Source organism: Mustela nigripes, chromosome 2 (genome assembly GCF_022355385.1).
Source record: "Mustela nigripes isolate SB6536 chromosome 2, MUSNIG.SB6536, whole genome shotgun sequence".
Taxonomy (NCBI): domain Eukaryota; kingdom Metazoa; phylum Chordata; class Mammalia; order Carnivora; family Mustelidae; genus Mustela; species Mustela nigripes.
The window spans coordinates 114,067,767-114,089,313 of record NC_081558.1 but is presented as its reverse complement, the minus strand read 5'-3'; the positions used below and the strand labels follow the sequence as shown (position 1 = coordinate 114,089,313).

The window sequence follows — 21,547 nt, the reverse complement described above, 5'->3', positions numbered from 1 at the left end:
ATATATGAATGCAATGTAGTAATAGATCAGTGTATCCCCCTCATTAAGCCCAATATTTAGGATTTTTTTAAAGATTATTTATTTATCAGATTGAAAATGAGAGCACAAACAGGGGGAGTAGCAGCCAAAGAGAAAAGCAGCTCCTCTCTGAGCAAGGAGCCCGATACAGGACTTGATCCCAAGACCCTGGGATCATGACCTGAGCTGAAGGCAGACACTTAACTGCCTGAGCCACCCAGGCATCCTTAGGGATATTTTAATTACAAAATTTCAAGGAAATAAATACCATGTTAGTGGATTTTATCTTTGCCAAGCCCCCTTCATAATAAAGTAATTTTTACTTGCCATTTTGCAAGTACTTTCTCATTTGTGAAGTACTTGTGAAGTACTTTCTCACATCACTTTATTATTTTTAAGCTCTAAATTTGTGATTTACATAGTTCTCCTCGTGGTTTCAATTTATTGTTTTAGAGTGTTATTACTTACTCTATTTTTTAACCTAAAGATTCTGTAACCCATTCTAATGACAATTTTAGAAATAAGAAATTAAACTAAAATGATTACAAAATTTCAAATAATTTTCTAATCTAATAACCTTTATTCTAATTTCTTTTCTATTTTTGCCTAAAATTTTTGTTGGATTTAGGATACTAATAACACTTTATTATGTTTATCAGTCATTTCATATTTAAACCATATTCTGACCTGTATTCCTAAATAACTTTATTATACAAATACAGAAGCAAAGATGAAAAGTATGAAGGTTTTTAATGAAGTAGATAAAGTTTTAGTTAGAAAAGAAGCTGATGCCTCTTCTGGAATCACCACTATAATGTTCTGTGAAGTAGTTCTCAGGTCTAATATCTCCAGTGTAACTCTCAAATCAGTTCCTTTCTCTGAGCTAATTAAATCTTCATTATGATAACTTAATTTTCTTTCTAACTTGTATTATTGTTTCCCATAAATCTCCATAACAATTTGATGATAATTTCCTATACCATACATTGAAACATAAAAAGCTACAGTATTTATAACAGTTTGAGTCTAGATGGTAACAGACCCGTGAACAGAATAGATTCAAATATCTGGAAATTTATTTTATAACTTGGGAGATGTTTCAAATAAGTAGGGGAACAAATTACTTGATAAAAAAAATTAGTATAACTGGTTTGGTTATTCAGGAAAAAAAAGAAGTTGGATTCTTTTCCATTGCTTATAGCTAAACAAATTCTAGATGGATTAAGGATTTTTAAAAAACTTCAAAGAGGGGCAACTGGGTGGCTCAGTCAATTGAGCATCTGACTCTTGGTGTCATCTCAGATCATGATCTCAGGCTCTGTGAGATTGAGCCCCAAGCCCTGCACTCATGTTTAGCAGGGAATCTACTTGGGATTCTCTTTCTCTCTCTTTGTCCCTCTGCTCATGTGCTCTCTCACTCTCTCAAATAAATAAATAAATCTTAAAAAAAAAATTTAAAGACCACAAAAAGTAATAGAAGAAAAGATTTAATGAGTAATCTTATAATTTGAGGTATTGGAGGATCTTTTTAGTAGAAATATCAAAGAAAGCAAGGCACTGTGAAGGAAGACATCAGTATGTGTGGCAGAAGTAAATACCCACAAATGCAGATTTTAAACATGAAACTAATGAAGAATATTTGCAAAACAGATGACGAAGTCTTAATATTTCTGGTATGTAAGGTCTTAACAAATTAAGGAGTATGAGGAAAACACTTTGGTAAAATATGCAGAAGGATGTGAGTCATCAGTTGTCACAAAAGGAGATATCTAAAATGAGGACTAAATGCCTAAAAGTAGTATTCAGTCACTAAACAAAAAATGCAAGTTAAAATTGCCTATGAGGTTGGCAAAAATTACAAAAATTACAAAAAATTATAAATGGGCAAAGATATAGAATTATCAAATCCTTGTATACAATATTAGCAAGAGTGTAAATTGGTATACCCTGCATTATTTTGTATAACAGAATTTTCAATGTGTGCCTATTGGCCTGGCAATTATGTATCCAGGAATTTTTTTCTGAGAAAGATAAATGAATAGGTTGACAAAAACATATGTTATAAACAGCGTCCATAATGTATTAAATGACAATAGCAGATCACAAAAAATCTCATTTTGTATATTTGTGTGTGTGTGTGTGTATATATATATATATATAACACTCACCCAAAAAATTCAGAAAGAAAAATTCTAAAAGGATATAGACCAAAACTAGTAGTCTTCTCTAGGTGTTATAAATGTATTTATCTTTACCTATACATTTTGGAAAATTTTAATCCTTTTATGATGAAAATAAATTATAATTTTGAAAAATCATTTTTCAAAGCTGTTTCCAGATTGAAAAAATAAAGTTGGCTTATAATAACTCTTTTGAAACCTAAAGAATTACTGTAATCTTAAAAATGTAGTCATATTTACCAGATAAAATTATGTACTGACTTCAGGTGATACTGTACACTTTTAAAAAGCATATTTTGTCCAGCCTCAGTTAGATAAAATAACAAGGAAGGGGCAATATAGTCACAATAAACAGACATTTAATATGATGAGTTGCTACTTCATGTGTAACTTTTTATTTAGGTACAATTGTGGAAAGATAAAAAGTTACGAGTGTGATAGCTTTTCTCACTATTAATTATGCAAGAATTTTTAGCATACCTTATATACAATTTTTGTTAAGTCTTTGCTCCATATAATGTTTGTTACAGTTATATTTATTGAAATAGTTCATGCCTATTGAATCCAATAATAAATAAAGAGCACATTTTGTTTGACTTGTGTGTGAAAGTTTTAAAACCATTAAACATGCTTCTTTTTGCTAGGTTGGAATCATTCAATTTGGATATTTTTTATATGTTCATTGGATTAAAGTTTTTTTTATTAATTATTTCAGTTAGCCACTGTTAGTACATCATTAGTTTTTGACGTAGTATTCAGTGATTCATCAGTTAGGTACAATACCCAGTGCACATCACAATACATGCCCTCCTTAATACCCATCACCGTGTTACCCTTCCCTTCTGAGACCCTCAGTTCATTATATAGCATTTTCTCCATTAGGAATCTATTAACTAGTACTTCGTGTCTATTAATGTAAAACTCGATGTTCTTATTAGATTCTGAACTTTCAATATTATTTTTATATTAGTTGTATTTTATTTTTTTGTTGTATTTTATTATATGCTGAGTCTTTGAAACTTGATGTTACGTGCCTTGTATTAATTACCTATTTAAGTTGAACAACCTTTTGAGAATCTACTCTCTGCTATATATTAGGATATAGTGATCCTAAGTTCAGGTTCAGCTGCTATTGGTAATTAAGATATTGCAGATGAATCATGAAAATCACACTTAACAGTTATCAGTGAACTTGCCATTTTGTCTTCTTTATTGCAGGAATCATGGGTAAAGAAGGAAGACAAGCTGCCAGAAATAGTGACTATGCAATAGCTAGATTTAAATTCCTCTCCAAATTGCTTTTTGTTCATGGTCATTTTTATTATATTAGAATAGCTACCCTTGTACAGTATTTTTTTTATAAGGTGAGTTTCATGGAGATATTATACAATCTTTTACAAACTTTTAAAAATTGTTTTCATAAGTAAAAATAACAGTTTATGGAATAGATCAAGATTTTTGTTATAAATCTAATGTTTACTGACAGAAAGCAAATCAGTGGTTGCCTGAGGCCAAGGGTTCAGGTGATAGCACCAACTGGAAAGGGATATAAGAGAACTTTGGATGATAGAGTTCTGATTTGATTATGGGGGTTGTTACATGGGTATATACATTTGTCAGCATCAAAATTCACACTTAAAATTGGTATGTTTCATCCTGTGTGAATTAGAATGTAATTAATTTTATTTCTTCCATGTTTTTTTGTCCTGAACTAGTAATAAGTTTTAAGTTAAGTCCAATACAGTGATTTAAAGCAGAGGTTCTTCCTTTTTTGTGTGCCATGAGTGACCTTTTGGTACTCTAGCGAGTTATATGAACTACTTATTAAAGGAGGTTAAAATTCATAAAGTAAAAACATTGGATTATAAGAAAACTAATTATGTTGAAATACTGTTTTATCTCTTAACCCCTTTGGAGAAGGTGAACTTCAGTGGAGCCTATGTTAGGAGCTGCTGGGTACCAAGGCATTTAGTACACCAGAGTATCCTGTGTTGCATATGTTCTATAAATAATAGCTACAAGCCAATGAAAAAACACAGGTAGATTGCATATTGCTAATAAATGATGGTGGCAGTGTTTCTCTACCTTATTAGCTTTTGCTGTGATGTAAGTATATTGAAATGGAAAGATAGGGAAAGATATTTCCCTAGTTCCATTTATTGTTTTAAACATTTTTTTATTAAAATAAAATAAAAAGCTATTACTGCCTAAAGTTTAATAAACTATACTTATTGTATTGTATATGAAAAGTATTGAATAATAGCTGGAAGGTTTTAAATTCAAAATTATGACATCGCTGGGGCGCCTGGGTAGCTCAGTGGGTTAAGCCGCTGCCTTCGGCTCAGGTCATAATCTCAGGGTCCTGGGATCAAGTCCCGCATCGGGCTCTCTGCTCGGCAGGGAGCCTGCTTCCCTCTCTCTGCCTCCCTCTCCATCTACTTGTGATTTCTCTCTGTCAAATAAATAAATAAAATCTTTAAAAAAAAATTATGACATTGCTTAGCAATAAAAGTCAAAGGTATTTTCATTCTGACATTTGTGGCACTGCTTAGAATTCTTTTAGACATTTTTAAATGATGGGACAAGTTCTTATGAACAGATCCTCTACTTACATGTCTACTGGGATTGTGTTTCTGGCTTTTTAATAGCTATTTTTAGAAATCATTTCTCTTTTAGACGCAACTATTTTAATTATTTTCATTTAATCTTGTTTTTCAGAATGTGTGCTTTATCACACCCCAATTTTTATATCAGTTCTACTGTTTGTTTTCTCAACAAGTAAGTAAAGAGAAGCTTTTGATTTATCCTTTTTAGAATAAGGTATGTGTATTCGGTTTTTGATAGTTGGAGGGATTTTTTTATGTTTTTCCTATTCCTGCTAATAGACAAAACTTCCCTAATTAGTGTTTTTGATCAGTATAACATTGATAATATTTATTCTGATTTTCAAGTTGAAGTGAATGTTAATACCAAAGTATATTTTAATTCTGGATGCTTTCTATAAAATAGATACTAACTCTAAACAGCTTGTGAAAGAATTTGGGTAACTTTTTTCAACTTATGTGTAATACTTCTGTATACTGTATCAAGCAATGTCAGGATAACTAATAGGGAGATTACCTTATTTATTTTTTGACAGAATTTCTTTGGCTTGGGAAGAAAGCTTAATGGCTGAGTCCAGGAATGATATATATGCTTTATCTCAGAAGCTAATTCTAAATAATTGATAGAGACCACCAGACCAAGAACGCTACATTGAAAAGTTTTCTAAAGCTATAAGCTCAGAGAAAAAACCCTGTAATTTGTTAGTAGTAAGCTATAGTAAGCACATGTGGGTCTGTGGTTGTACACATGTCACATAGTTGCCATTCCTGATCTACTCTTATTTTATAGAAAATAAAATGGAAATCCACAGAAATTAAGTAACTTGCCCAAGATCATATAGCTAATAACTATACCATACTAGGACCTACAGCTTTTGACTAACTGAGCATCCTTTTCATGTACCACACTATACATCCCTAATTGATCAAGACAATTATTCTAATTAATTGAAATAATAAGAGCTTGGGGCACCTGGGTGGTACAGTCTGTTAAGCATCTACCTTCTGCTCAGGTCATGATCCCAGGGTCGTGGTTTTGAGCCCTGGGTTGGGCTCCCTGCTCAGCAGGGAGTCTGCTTCTTTCTCTCCCTCTGCCCTTCCCCCTGCTCATGCTCTCACTCTTTCTCAAATAAATAAAAATGTTTTTTAAAAAGAAATAAGGATTTAGTTATCTTTGGTTTTTCATGGGTTGTCTTTATCCTTAATCACTGTTTTTACTTCTGTTTACAACCTGTAACTTCCAATTCCAAATACCTGCTTGGGCTTTAGATCATGCCTTAAAGGAAATGTAGGACTTAGATAGTAAGACAGAGCCATAAAAACAAAACTATTTGTATAGTATATCAAAGGAATAATAAAAAGCCTGGGATGCACATAGGAGAATTGTGTAAAATTACATCACACTGACCAAATTGTGAAGAATCTTGAAATGTAGGTGCAAGTCACTTATAAATATGGATCATTTGACATAACAGAATGTTCCAACTCCCACAAGAATATAAATCTGAATATTATATGTTTATGTCTATATAAGAAATTAGAATTATTAAAATTGATTTTTGTGTAAATTGCAAAAGCTATATAATTCTCATGTTTATTTTTAATATACATATTTGTGATTATATATATAACAGTAATACATAGTTTAGAATCTCAAAATTCCTACCAATTTCTCTTTCTAGACACTATATGACAGCGTGTACCTGACTTTATACAATATTTGTTTTACTTCCCTACCTATTCTGATATATAGTCTATTGGAACAGCATATAGATCCTCATGTATTACAGAGCAAGCCCACCCTCTATCGGTAAGTATTTTCCAGTATTATATGTCCATAACACTTTTGATTGCAAATAATTATTACATAGTTAATCAATTTTTGAAAGCACTTTAAAAATAAGCAAATACATTAGGAAGTGTCTTGGTGATTAATACTTTACTAAGGAAAGTAGTTTATGGTTTGTAATTGTTGAACATCAAAGAAAAATTTGAATAACTTTACCAGTGTTTTTAGGAATGAACACTTTCATACTAGGAATGTGTTGGGCAATTGTGTAATTTACATTTACTGTTTAAAACCAGTAGTATTTCATTTTATGTACACAAAAGCAGTTATTCAGTAATTGGTTATCTCTAGAATTCTAAGAAATTAGTTCATGTTGTAGCATTGACAAATTAAGAATCATAATCAGTGCAAAATGTGGGGTTGAAGACATTAATTCCAATTCCAGATCTTCTGGGTTATCCCTTTTTCTTCAGAACCAAGTAAGTGATCACAGAGTTGTGGAGCTATTCCTCAAGACCAGCTAGCTTATGGTTCCCTCATTAACCTGATGTCCACTCTTATAAAGGTATTCAGTCATCCAGAAATGGCAGTAACTCACCTTGATTTTCCAGGATACCTAGGACTGGGCTTGACCTAAGATTAGGATAGGCTGTTCTTCCCATAATAGCTGTTGATGGATATGAAATGGACTAGGAGCCTCAGTGTTGAACAAAAGTAAAATGACTCCACTAAAAAAAAAGAGACAGTCTTAGCAGAGTGACTGAATGTTAACAACAGAATATAATACAGATAGATCAACTTTTCACAACTAAACTGAATTACTTTGTCTATGTTATGTTCCTTTCTTAAATGAGAAAATGTATTTGAATACATTAGGTGAACTATAAGCTGTTACACATATATTATTATAAATAGTGATTTGTAAATTCAGGTTTATTCTTTCTGCTAATATTTTCAAGCAATGTTAAATTAAAAATCCATCTTGTTTTTTAACTGTCAAATTGTAGTAATCATTTAGTAGGTAATAATAAATATGAATACTAATATGCTCCTTTTCTTTTTTTTTTTTTTAATATACAGAGACATTAGTAAAAACCGTCAACTAAGCATTAAAACATTTCTTTATTGGACCATCCTGGGTTTCAGTCATGCCTTTATTTTCTTTTTTGGATCCTATTTTTTAATAGGAAAAGATATATCTCTGCTTGGAAATGGCCAGGTAAAATATATCATTTTTTAAAGAATATTTGTTAATAGCCTGATTAAGTTTGATTTTTCATAACTTTCATTTTAAAAAAAGTAAAATTCAACTCAAATTATAAAATTGTAGATATTAAATTCAAATGCCGTTATAAAAAGATTTCAAATAAAAGTTAAAACAAATATAACACAATGTATTCTTAATATGAAACTCAAGTTACTAAACAATTTTGATATTGAAAAATTAATTCAGGGACAGCTGGGTAGCTCAGTCAGTTAAGCAAGCATCTGACTCTTGATTTCAGCTCATGTCATGTCTCAGGGTCATGAGATCCCACGGTACATCAAGCTCTGTACTCAGTGGGGAGTCTCCTTAAAGATTCTCTCCCTCTGCCCCTCCCCCCACACATAATCTTTCTCTCTCTCTCTCAAATAAATCTTAAAAAAAATTATTTCACACAAGGGGATATACCTCTGAATGCTGTTCATTTCAGGATAGTGTTTTAATAATAATTACTGTCTATTTAGTGCTTAATATTTTGGTAAGTGCTTTACATGCTTCATCTCCATTAATCCTCTCAATAATCCTGTTGGAGAGAGATTATGACCCATATTTTTCATATGAGAAATGAGGACTTGATGTTTAGTTTTTGCTTTTAATTCTGTGAAAAAAAAATTTTTTTTTTGTATGCTTAGGAAGTGCTCCTTACTCTTCAGTACAGAGCCGGGGAGTGGGGTGAGGGAGTGGTGGTTTTAGGCAAGGGTGAGAGACAGAGAGACAGAGAGAGACTATCAAGCAGGCACCATGCCCAATGCAGAGCCCATTGCTGGGCTTGATCTCAAGACCTTGAGATCATGACCTGAACCAAAATCAAGAGTCAGATTTTAACTGACTAAGCCACCCAGGTTCCCACAAAGGTAAAATCTTTATGAAGGTAAATTGTTTGGCCTCTGGTACAAAAGTTTTTTCTCTTTACCGTGTATTAATTATCGGTTTCCTTTTTTTTTTGTAAACTCAAGTTGTAAATCATTAACTTCTTTTCCCTTTTAGCCTACCCATTCTAGCACTCAGATACATACCACTAGAAATTAATATATACCACTAGAAATTAATCTCCTAGTCCTGGCCACCAATACTAGGTACAGTGGAAAAGAAGCCTACATTGGGATCAGGTGCCTTGGAGCCACATCCTGACACCGGAAGTTATTTGAGTGATTTGATATGAGTTAGTTAACCCTCTAAGACTCAGTTTCCTCACCCACAAACTTATAGGAATATAATCCTTACCTTATAGGTTTCCTTTGAGGATGAAATGATATATGTAGAGCATTAGGCACAGTGACTAGCATATAGAAGTACTCAATAAGTCTTGGCAGTGTTAGTTGTTATTTTTACCATCCAGTCATTATTTCGAAGACCCCATCCTTCCCAATCCCTTCTGATCTACTTCTCCCAGAGTCTCTCCTCTTTAAATGTGTAGGTTAAACTGTCCTTGCTGGCTCTCTGAGAACATGCAGTGCTCGTTTCTCCTTCCAAACCATTGTTACATTTCCTCTAGAGGAAATTCCCAAAGTCTGTCTTATGACTGACTGTCAGTTCTTCAGGGTTGAGTCCACAGAGCTTTGTCCTTTGCACCCTCTTACATCTTCCTGGTCTGAAATCTCTTTAGACATCTAGCCCATGTCTCATTGTTCAGCACTGGATGTGTTTGAATGCTTTCATTTTCCAGTAATTATTCTTTATGCCCAACAAACAGTTGTAAACCTGAAGTAGAAAACATTATTAGGGAGAAGTCCTGGGAGAGAAGTGGCTCAAGGTCAATATGAAGTTGATGCAAATAAGTGATCCTGAGAGAGGAGCAGGGAAGAGTTAAAATAGTTTGGAGTCCAGGGAGAGTAGGACAGTTCATGGGAAATTAAGGTGGTTCTTCCATTTTCTCTTAAAATACAGCAGTTTCATCTTATCACAAATATTTGGGCAAAAGTCACAGATTAGTTATATGGTGGGTATATTATGTGGGTTATCTTCTCATTTTCAAAGCTAAAAATGAGCTTAACATAAAAGTTTGAGTTATTTCTGTAATCCAACAGGATCACCATTTTTTAAAAAATTTAAATAATTTTGACAAAAGGTAAACCTTCTATAAAATATTTGTTAGAAATCTTGATGTTGGGCCACCTGGGTGGCTCAGTGGGTTAAGCAGCTGTCTTTGGCTCAGGTCATGATCCCAGAGTCCTGGGATCGATCCCCAGATCAGGGTCCCTGCTCAGTGGAGAGCCTGCTTCTCCCTCTGTCTCTGCCTGCTGCTCTGCCTACTTGTGCTCTCTAGCTCTCTAATAAATAAGTAAAATCTTAAAAAAAAAAAAAATCTTGATGTTACTTTGTTTTTGACAAAAATTTGGTTTTATTTTAAGTTTTTATTTTGATTCCAGTTAGTTAACATACAGTGTTATATTAGTTTCTAGTATACAGTATAGTGATTTAGCACTTCATGTTTCACCCAGGGCTCATTACCACAAGTGCACTTCTTAATCCCCATCATCTATTTAACCCATCCTCCCACCCCTCTCCCTTACAGTAAGCCATCAGTTTTCTCTCTATATAATTAAGAGTCTGTTTCTTACTTTGTCTCCCTGTCTCTTTTTTCCCCTTTGCTTGTTTGTTTTGTTTCTTAAATTGCACACATGAGTGAAATCATAATGCTAAGTGAAATGAGTCAGTCAGATCTTGATATAACTTTAAAAATTTTTAAGTCTTCCAGGAGCCCTTGGCTGGCCCAGTCAGTAGAACATGTGACTCTCAATCTCAGGGTCATAAATTTAAGCCCCACATTGGATGTAGGGATTACTTAGGACTATAAAAAAAATTAATTAAAAAATTTTAAGTTCTCCAAAAATAATAGAAATACTGACTTCCATGAAAACATTTTTTTTTTAAAAACAGCTTCATTGAGGAACGCCTGAGTGGCTCAGTCGGTTAAGCATCTGCTTTTGGCTCAGGTCATGATCCCAGGGTCCTGAGACTGACTCCCACATTGGGCTCCTTGCTCAGCAGAGAGCCAGCTTTTCCCTCTGCCTGTCCCCCACCCCCATTTGTGCTCCTTCTCTCTCTTTCTTTCTCTGACAAATAAATATATAACATCTTTTTTAAAAATAAATTAAAAATAAAAACAGCTTGATTTAGTTGTATTTGATATATAGTAAACACACTAAAAATATATCATTTGAAGGGCATCTGAGTGGTTCAGTTGGTTAAATGTCCAACTCTTGATTTCAGCTCAGGGTCTCAGGGTCTTGAGATTGAGTCTGGCATCCAGCTTCATGCTGGGCATGGAATCTGCTTAAGATTCTGTCCCTCTCCCCTTTCCCCTTAATTCCCCTTCCCCACTCACGCATTCTCATGTGTACGTGTGTGCTCTAATAAATATATATGTGTGTGTGTATTATATACACATATAATTTGATGCTTTTTAAAACATTTTTACTTCAAGTTAGTTATTAGTTAGTGTTATATTAGTTTCAGGTGTACGATATAGTGATTCAACAATTCCATATGAAACCCAGTGCTCATCATAACAAGTGCAGTCCTTAATCCCCATCACCAGTTTCACTCATCCCCCCACCCATCTCCTCTCTGGTAACCATCTCTGGTTGTTCTGATTGTTCTCTATAATTAAGTTTCTTGTTTTGTCTTTTTTGTCCACTTCACTGGTTTGTTTTGTTTTCTTAAATTCCAAATGAGTGAAATCGTATGGTATTTATCTTACTCTGACCAACTTACTTCACTTAACATTATACTCTCTCTATACTCTGGTTTCTCTTCAGATCGCATAAATCTTTCGCCTTTTACATTATACTCTCTAGTTTCATCCATGTTATTGCAAATGGGAAGATTTCATTCTGTTTTTATGACTGAACAGTAGTTCATTGTATATATGTATCTCCTTTTTACCCATTCATCAATCAGTGGACACTTAGGCTGCTTCCATAATTTGGCTATTGTAAATAATGCCGCTTTAAACATAGCGTTGCATGCATTTCTTTGAATTAGTTTTTTGTATTCTTTGTAAATACCCAGTAATGTAAACTGCTGAATCATAGGGTATCTCTATTTTTAACTTTTTGAAGAACCTCCATACTGTTTTCCACAGTGGCTACTCCAATTGGCATTCCCACCAACAGTGCACAAGGGTTTTTTTTCTCCACGTGCTCACCAACACCTTTTGTTTCTTGTGTTATTGATTTTAGCCATTCTGACAGTTGTGAGGTGATACCTCATTATAGCTTTGATTTGTATTTCCCTTATGGTAAGTGATGATGAGCATCTTTTCATGTGTCTTCTTGGCCCTTTGGATGTCTTCTTTGGAGAAATATCTGTCCATGTCTTCCGCCCATTTTTAACTGGCTTATTTGTGTTTTAGGTGTTGAGTTTTATAAGTTCTTTATATATATTGAATGCTAACCTTTTATTGGCTCTATCATTTGCAAGTATCTTCTCCCATTCTGTAGACTGCCTTTTAGTTTTGCTGATTGTTTCCCTCACTGTGCAAAAGCTTTTTATTTTGATGCAATCCCCACAGTTTATTTTTGCTTTTGTTTCCCTTGTGTCAGGAGACATATATAGAAAAAAGCTGTTAAGGCTAATGTCAAAGAAGTTACTGCCTATGTTCTCTTCTGGGATTTTTATGGTTTCAGGTCTCATATTTAGGTCTTTCACCCATTCTGAATTTATGTTTGTGTGTGGTATAAGGAAGTGCTCCAGTTTATGTTGCATGTTGCTGTCCAAGTTTTCCCAACACCATTTGTTGAAAAGACAGTCTTTTTTCCATTGGATATTCTCTCCTGCTTTGTAGAAGAATCTGATCCTTTTTTTTTTTTAACTATCTTAACATTTTTAAGAGGACAGTTCTGTAGTGTGAAGTATATTCATATTGTTGTGCAACAGATCTTCAGAATTTTTTCATCTTGAAAAGCTGAAACTCTATAAACAACCACCCAACTCCGGCTCTTCCCAGCACCTGGAAATCACCATTCTACTTTCTGTTTCCATGAATTTGACTACCTATGAAGTCACTTTTTTCAAACTAATTAATTGGGAGGTAAACACCAATGAAAAATGTTTATTTAAGTAGATTAAGAGGTACCTAAAGACTGTGGCTTATTTTTTTTTTTTGAAAGAATAATTAATGTCTTCCTCTGTTGATCTCTGCAGAGTAAGTCATCTCATCTTGGGACACACTTGCTTTGATAATGTTGCTGTTTAGAGTATTTTTGGAAATACCTTATATTGTCTTTCTGGGATCTCAGCAAGGTAACTTTCTCAGGGAAAAAGCTATTTAAAATTTTTACAGATGGGGAAGATGCTACTTAAGATTATAGGTAGGAAAGAAGGTGGAGGAACAATTCAGAGTCAGAGATCACCTCCAGTTAAAGCAGACTTCTATAGGATGGAAAGGCAAGGCATTCTGGCTTGTGTAAAAGCATATCAAAAAGACTAAAACACTACAATGAAGGAAACAGGAAGGAGGGAATTGTAGGCATGGTGAAAGTGGAAAACTGTGATGTGGAGAGAAAAATATCAGAAAAATTTCAGAGGTAGCTGAGTTCCCACCCCCACCCTACGTGACATTCTACTTCTCTGGTAGTTTCAGCCAAAGGCTTCACAGGAGAAAGACTAAAGAAAAATAGTTCCTATTACCTCAGGAACTCAAATTCTAATATCTACTCCACTCATCTCAGTAGTCAGATGTGAAAATTGCAAATTAGGTAACTACTATTTAAAATGATATTTGGCCCAAATAAGGAGTTTTTTAAAATTTGCTTTTTTTGTTTTTGTTCTACTGAAGTCTACAGGAACTCAAAGGAAAATGTCTACCATAAATGATTTTTGCTCTTTTTGGAGTTATATCCAATTATACCCCAAAGCTAAAATAACTAAAATACCAAAAATAAGGGTTGGGAGAAAGGGGGAAAAGCTATTAGAATATTTTAATGCCAGTTAGACTTCTCCAGTGGAGATGTTGGAATTATCAGAGCCTTAGTACCCTTCTAAAATATATATTGTATAGTATTCCACCACATTAATTATTTAATGAGAGAGAAAGGGTTAAGGAAGAAAAAGTAATTCACCCCTTCATCAAACCTTGTAGGTCTAGACCATTTGCCAGATTAACTAGCAAAACAAGGTAGAATGAGCAGATGAAATTTCAGGTTGTAATTTTGAGAGAAAGAGAAGGATAAGCTTTTTATACTTTTTTTTCTTAAAATTATAATGAGTTTCCCCTTATTTCCGTCCCTAATTAATTTCTTTTTCATGCTATACATGTCATCAGCCGTTGAAACCTAACCATCAAATGTTAAGAGCTCTGGGGTTTTTTTTTTTATTTTTTTAAGATTTTATTTATTTATTTGATAAAGAAAGATCACAAGTAGGCAAAGAGGCAGGCAGAGAGAGAGGAGGAAGCAGGCTCCCTGCTGAGCAGAGAGCCCTATTCGGGACTCCATCCCAGGACCCTGAGACCATGACCTGAGCCGAAGGCAGAGGCTTTAACCTACTGAGCCACTCAAGGCGCCCAAGAGCGCTGTTTTAAGACTAGAAATCTACCATTTTATATCTGTATTCTCCAGAGAATACAGTATCTTTTATTTAATGTAAATGATTTAACCACTGTTATTACCAGTCAGGTCATTCAAAGAACACATATGCAATGCAATTCCTATAAGTAAGTACAGATTTCTTTGAATGAAAGGTTATATGATTAATATGACTTTGATTATCTGGTTCATTATGGAATTTCCCTGAATGTTAATTTATTCATGAGATAGATTTTTAAAGAACAGTAATATCCCAGACAACTGATAGAAAATGAAATGTAGTATGCATTAGAAGAGAACAGAAAAATAAACATTGCTTCTAATGGTATCATCCAGCAATTGCTCAAATGTTTAAAATCTATACTAAGGAGAGTTTGTACTGGCGGAGAACTGAAAACTGATTAACTATAAAGAAGGTAATCACTTATAGGTCACTGTATAGTTAAGTTGAACCTAATACAGAAAAGTTTTCATCTTTTGTTTATTCTTAAACTCCTTCTTGCCTAACCTAGGACTTGACTTCTGCAGTTTTCTTTTCTCTTTCCTTCATCATTATCTGTTGTTCTCTTTTAGAGCCAACCAGTCACATACAGACATGTTTCTGTATCTCTCATCTTCTAATAAAAACCCCAGTTCCTTGACCTAACTTTGCTTTGCTGCTGCTTTGGCTGTGTGTGTGCGTGTTATGCGTGTGTGTGTGTGTGTGTGTGTATTTAGAGCAAAATTTGAAGAAGTTATCATTTTTTGTTATTTCTACTTCCTGCCTTCTCTTCTCCCTTGAACATAATCCTTTAGGGCTTTCACTCTCAGTACTCAATCAAAACCATGTTCTCTATGGTCACCAGCCACCCCCACATTGTTAAATCTAAGAGCATGTCTCAACCCTTATGAACTCAACCACTGGGTTCAACTTACAAAGCCTTCCTACCGGCCACGTTATCTTCTCTCAGCTCTGTCAGCTACTTCAGCTTTCTTACTGACTATTCCTTTGCCCCCAGAATCAGAATTTCCCACCCTCTGTACTAATGATATTTTGAGCCAAATAATTTTTTATTGTTGGGATTCATCCTATGAATTGTAGGATGTTAAGCAGCATGCTTAACCTCTACCCACTAGATACCAGTAGTGTACACACCTGCCCTCCCCAGTTATGACAATCAAAAATGTCTCCAGACCCAGCCAAATGTTCCTTGGGAGGAGGAAATCACACCCCACTGGAGAACCACTGTCCTAAATGGAACAGCGGCTCAGGGCTCAGTGCTAAGACATTTTTTTCTTCTTTATTCATACATAGGGTGAAACTGTTTTTCCCATCATTTAAATACTGCTTGTATGCTGAGAACTCCTACCAGTCTGTCCTCAGATTCAAATAAACTACCTTCTCCAATTAACAAATCACATAGGAATCTCAGGTTTTACACAGCTAAACAGAATTTTATATCTTCTGCAAACCCATTTCCCTTCCACTTTTCCTGTATTAACAAAAATAACCACTTTTTACCCAGCTGCTCAGGCAAGTCCAGGAATCATTTTTTATTTCCCGTCTCTCACAAGTGATATGCAATCATATTGGTTCTAGTAGTCACATATATCTTGAATGTTTCCACTTCTCTCCACACAGTCCAGATCTCACCATCTCTTTCCTAGACTATATTAACTGCCTCTACCTGCTCCTGCTTTTATTATTCCCTTTTCTACTACCTTTTCTCTACACAGCAGCCCAGGTGCTCTATGAAAAATGAAAATTGGATTGCATATGTAATGCCCTGCACAAAATCATTCAGTGGCTAATTACAGTTCCATCCTGACTCCATCTGCCTATTGGACTGTATTTTCTACCACTGTTCCTTTTATTCACTCTACTCTAGCTGTACTAGTTACATTGTTCCTTGACTAGATCAATTTGTTTCTGACTTAGGACCTCTAAACTTGCTGTTCTTCTACCTGGGTGCTTTTCTCTCATGTGAGCAAGTGACCGACTCCCTTACTCACTTAGGTCTGCTGAAATATTACTGGGTTGAGTAGACCTTTCTGCCCACTCCAGTAAAATCTTATCTCCCTCACCTTCCATCACTTCTTGACTCCCACCTCTCCTACATTTATTTTTCTTCAGAGCACTAATCTCTACCTAAAAGTATATTTCTAGGTGTATATATTATATATTATAATATACATCTAGATGTGTAATCTTCATGAGGTCAGGCACCTTTTCTTAGCACTGCTTTATTCCCAAGGCCTGGAATGGTACTCGGTATGTAAAAGGTGTGCAGTTACTATTTGTGGAGCATACAAATAAATAATGAATCACCCTTTTTAATTTGGAATACAGATTTGGCTTTATTAAATAATTAGGTAACAAATTCAGCTGGAAGAAGTAATCTAGAAAACAAGCAGATTGTAATAGAAAGGGTTTTGAGCATCTTTCTTTTCTGAACAGAGGTAGATCCAGGTTTAGGAAAGGCTAAACATGACAAATTTTGCCACGCCCTCTTTAAGGGAAAAAAATAGAACTATAAATACAAATGTAAGTATACATGAACATGACTGAGTGACGTAGATAGTTCCATCACACTTAATCAAAGCTAGTGTAATGAGCCCTACTCAACTTCTCTGTAGCCTGATCTCAAAATGCCCTCTGGCATTCACTTCATCACCAACTGGCTCAAGTGGAAGTCAGTATGGAAAGAGACAGGAGTCTTAACTGTTTGGTTTGAGATATATTACTTCTGCTTATTTTATAAAACAACAAAAAGACCATGTGAATGTGTTTGTATAGCCCTCTCTGAGGCCTTGAATTCAAGAGGGAGTCCTAAATCCCCTCTTTCTAAGGAAGATACCAGTAGCCCTAAATCTGGACCCAGTAAAACCAGAAAACTGAGGGATGGGCACGTGTAGATGTTACCATTTCCAGGCACAGGTTCCTTGGCTGCATCAAATATCTATTTCTAGAAATGATAAAAGCAGGAAAATGAGGGGTTCAATATGACTTTTCCATTCCTTTGCTCTTGAAAATAAACTCCTATATACACTCAAATGAAAGCTTATTAATTGATGTTTCATTGTTGATGATAGTAACTATTATTTATTGATTGCTTATTATATATACCAGGTACCCTGTCATGTTTACATATCCTAATTCTTATAGAAACCTGTAAAGTTCTTCCCCCATTTTACAAGTGAGAAAGTCAGATACAGAGAGGTTAAATAATTTTTCAAGTAAATGCTAATTGTTAGGCGTCAGTAATAAAAAGAAACAGAGCCTTTTAAATAATTTTCTAAACCAGTGGTAAAAACCGACTACTTTGTACATTTAATTAAAATATTTAAACTTTATTTGTGGAAATCAAATCCTGACTATTTGGGGATTCAGCATTTGTGATAAACCTTAGTAAGTTTTGGCTATAAATCCCAGAAGACTACTTTGCCTGGCATTAACTGCATTTTTACATAAAATTCTTTGAGAAATATGCAATCCATTGGCTGTTATCTTTCCTTTCAAGTGTTGGTTTTGTATGTAAATTTCTTTTCTCCTGCTTTGCCTACACTGTGTCCATAAATACAGTGTCAAGTAATCTGTCATAACATCTGGTTGGAATGGTTTCAGAAAATAATTATGATTGAAGAGTTATCATTTTTATTGTGTGACAGGATAAAGCAGTCACTAACTATATCATTCTAACTAAAAGCATTCTGTGTCATATAGGCTTAAAGCCATCTTTGGGTTTCCAATCTGATAATGTTATCCAAAGGATCATTTTACATGATAATAATAAACATAATAATGCTATATGGTGTTTTTTCATATTGCTTTAACTTTACTATTGTCACAGATTTCAAATGTAACTGGCTTAAATAATGCAAGTGATTTTTAGTACTTTTTGCCTTACATCTGATTTAGCGTCATGTTAACATAATGCAGTAATGGGTTTGGTTTGTTGTTGTTTTTTTTTTCTGTTTAGATGTTTGGAAACTGGACATTTGGCACCTTGGTTTTCACAGTCATGGTTATTACAGTCACAGTAAAGGTATGGTGCAGAAATTAGAAACATGAACACATTTTGCATCTGTGTAACACGTAGTTTGTTTCTTTAATTGTAGGTAGATAGTTTTCCCTTTTTACTTTTCCCTTTTTAGTCATGAATAATTTCACTGATTGCTATTTTAATAATTAATTTTAATTTTTGTAAAAAAAAAAAACTTCAAGTTCATTATTTTGGAAAGCCTTAGCTGATTTTTATGGTCAAGTAAAGGTTAACCCCACAATATTCATCTCTGAAATTTTACTTCTTTGTATATAGACAACATGGATTGTTTTAGGCCACGGAGTAGAGTATAAAGTACTCATGAAAATTTCAGTGCTGTTTCCTCATAGAAGAAAAACATTATAAACTTGAAATTGTTCGATTCCATACTGGAACCTTTCATTAGTATTTACCTGCTGAGGGATTTTGCCATAGAAAGGTTAGGCACTTAAAATTACTACATTTTATTCTCGAATTTTACCTGAGAGGTTTAATTTAATTTATTATCTTGTATTTTGTATTTAATTTATTATCTTGTATTTAATTTATTATCTTGTATCTTGAATTTTACCTGAGAGGTTTAATTTAATTTATTATCTTGTATTAAGGATATAAAAAAAATTTTTTTTAGATGGCTTTGGAAACTCATTTTTGGACCTGGATCAACCATCTTGTTACCTGGGGATCTATTATATTCTATTTTATATTCTCTTTGTTTTATGGAGGGATTCTCTGGTGAGTGACTATTTTATAGTTTAATTATATTGATTCAGTTCTGTTTATTGTGATAGATTATATTATGAACAAATTCTGCTCAGAATAATTTTGATGAGATGGATCTCATTGATAATAAATTTACTTTCTTCAGTTGATCTTACTGATAGGAAGAAGAAAAATTAACAAATTCTGAATATCGACTATATTCTACCTCTTTTCTTTGCAGGCCATTTTTGGGCTCCCAGAATATGTACTTTGTATTTATTCAACTCCTATCAAGTGGTTCTGCTTGGTTTGCCATAATACTCATGGTTGTTACGTGTCTATTTCTTGATATTGTGAAGAAAGTATTTGACCGACAGCTCCATCCTACAAATACTGAAAAGGCACAGGTAACCATTCTTTATATGTAGTACCTTTTTAAATTAGAATTGTTCTGTAACAACTGTTCTGTAACAATGAAAGGCTGTCATTAAAATCTGCTTATATCACAAAATAGGAAATTATCCATTCCTCTATCAAGTATTTTGCAAAACAAATATTGTTAAATATGATATTTTTAAGTTGTTTCTTATTTCTATTAATTTTGAGTCCTGACAAATTAATTGTTATTAATAGAACTCCAGATTTTTAAATATAAGACTATCAAGTAAAAAAAAGCAAAAGACTACCAAGTTATATCCAGATAACAATAGTAAATATGTTTTAAGTAACATTACCACAGTGTTCTATCAGAGGTATATAATTGGGATATATAGCCATGTCTTTAGAAACATTAGAATTCTAGTAATATTTTTTCAGGGTACATTGTTTTAAACAAGAGTATGAAATAAGTTCTTTAACCTAAACAATTTTTACAGAATGGATTTTTGTAAAATATATTTTCTTACTAAACATTTATCAATAAATATTAAGCTACAGCAAATATTAACAGTATATCACATAGTATGTAAGACATAGACTTTAGGGCCTCATAATTCTCAGTTCAAAACCTAGCTCTACCACTTAGTAGCTCTGTAACTTTAGGTCTCAGTTTCCTCATGAGTAGTAAAATTATGATAGAAATATCTATTTTATTACCTTTGTAATGAGGATTAAATGAAATAAAGTTCAGTAACAAAGTAGATGCTCAAGAAATTGTAACTATTAGTTGAATGTGGCATTTCATGTATTTGACTTGTACATGGTTGAGATTTTTTGACTTCTACAACGTTGAGATTTTTTTTTCTGCATGTTTGCTATATGCCAAGCAAATTTTATTTAAATTTTGAAAATTTAGTTGTATATTCAAAAATAGAATAACTGTTCCCTAAGTATTTAGTTAGATCTGAGTTAGGCTTCCTAAACAAGGTATTAGCTTTGATTTCACTTGATCATGTCAGCATTGCTTTAGCATTTATTTGACTTGGTAACTCAGTACTAGCCAATATATATTTTAACACCATTGAAACAGCATAGGCCTCTTGAATCCTGAAAAACTTAATTCAAATACAGTTTTACCATTTGTAATATATATGTCCCTAATCAAGTCACATCCCTTAGCCTCAGTTTCCTCTTCTGCAAAATCAGAATAGTAATTCCTACCCCATGTAATTGCTGAGATAATATAAGCACCCAACCCTGGGCCTGTACGAAGTGAGTCCTCAGTAGACGCATCATAACTGTAAGGACAGTAAGGATATTGCTCTATGATACTGATCTCCAACTGGGGCTGGATAAATTTGCATAACTGATTACTCTGCCTATGCATATATTTATATAAATATGCTACTAACTTTTCTACTTTGCCATATATTGCTTAAATATATATCAGATAGTTTTGCCTATATTTTTTCTAATCTTCAGGCAAATGTTTAGAGTAAGAGAGTACTATTTTTAATATATTGTCTTTTATACTTTTTCTAAATCTTTAGGAATAACACATTTGTCTCCCCTTCTTGGACTATATAAAGTTATATTTCACCAAAATATATTAACAACATCACTTTTAAAACTTCATTCTTTATAAAAGTAAATAATCAAGTTTATTTACATTTATCTTTAGACATCTACATTAGAGCACTTGCAAACTTAGATGTATTTATAGAGCTTTCTTAATGATAAAAGAAAGTGATATTAGTTCTTGCTACCTTTTCTATAGCTTCTTTTTAAAGGATTACATAGGAAATATTTGTTACCTTGAAGTGGACCCTTAGACAAGAAAAAGTTAAAAATACTTTATATATATTTTGTTTCTTTTACTGGAGATTAAAAGTGTTTGAAAATGAAATGTGTGGTAACCTAATCATTTTTTCTGGGTGTGAAAGCTAATCTCCATTTTGTCCCACTAAACTCACTTTTAAAAATAACTTGACCCAGATAGATGTTCTATTGTGGTCTAATCCAAGGAGGAAATCTCTTCTTCCACTCAGAGATCTTCTAGAC

General features: G+C 33.5%; 1 protein-coding gene across 4 annotated transcripts in view; it reads left to right on the top strand.

Annotated features, from left to right (window-relative positions):
- ATP11B (ATPase phospholipid transporting 11B (putative)) overlaps window positions 1-21,547 on the top strand; it is a 121,312-nt gene that overhangs the window by 83,228 nt on the left and 16,537 nt on the right. For all 4 annotated transcript variants that reach the window (XM_059391466.1, XM_059391467.1, XM_059391468.1 and 1 more), the window contains exons 22-28: window positions 3,417-3,562; window positions 4,917-4,976; window positions 6,484-6,611; window positions 7,671-7,809; window positions 18,344-18,409; window positions 19,038-19,141; window positions 19,350-19,515. In XM_059391466.1, coding sequence (XP_059247449.1) covers window positions 3,417-3,562; window positions 4,917-4,976; window positions 6,484-6,611; window positions 7,671-7,809; window positions 18,344-18,409; window positions 19,038-19,141; window positions 19,350-19,515 — 809 coding nt within the window. The remainder of the gene's footprint in view (window positions 1-3,416; window positions 3,563-4,916; window positions 4,977-6,483; window positions 6,612-7,670; window positions 7,810-18,343; window positions 18,410-19,037; window positions 19,142-19,349; window positions 19,516-21,547) is intronic.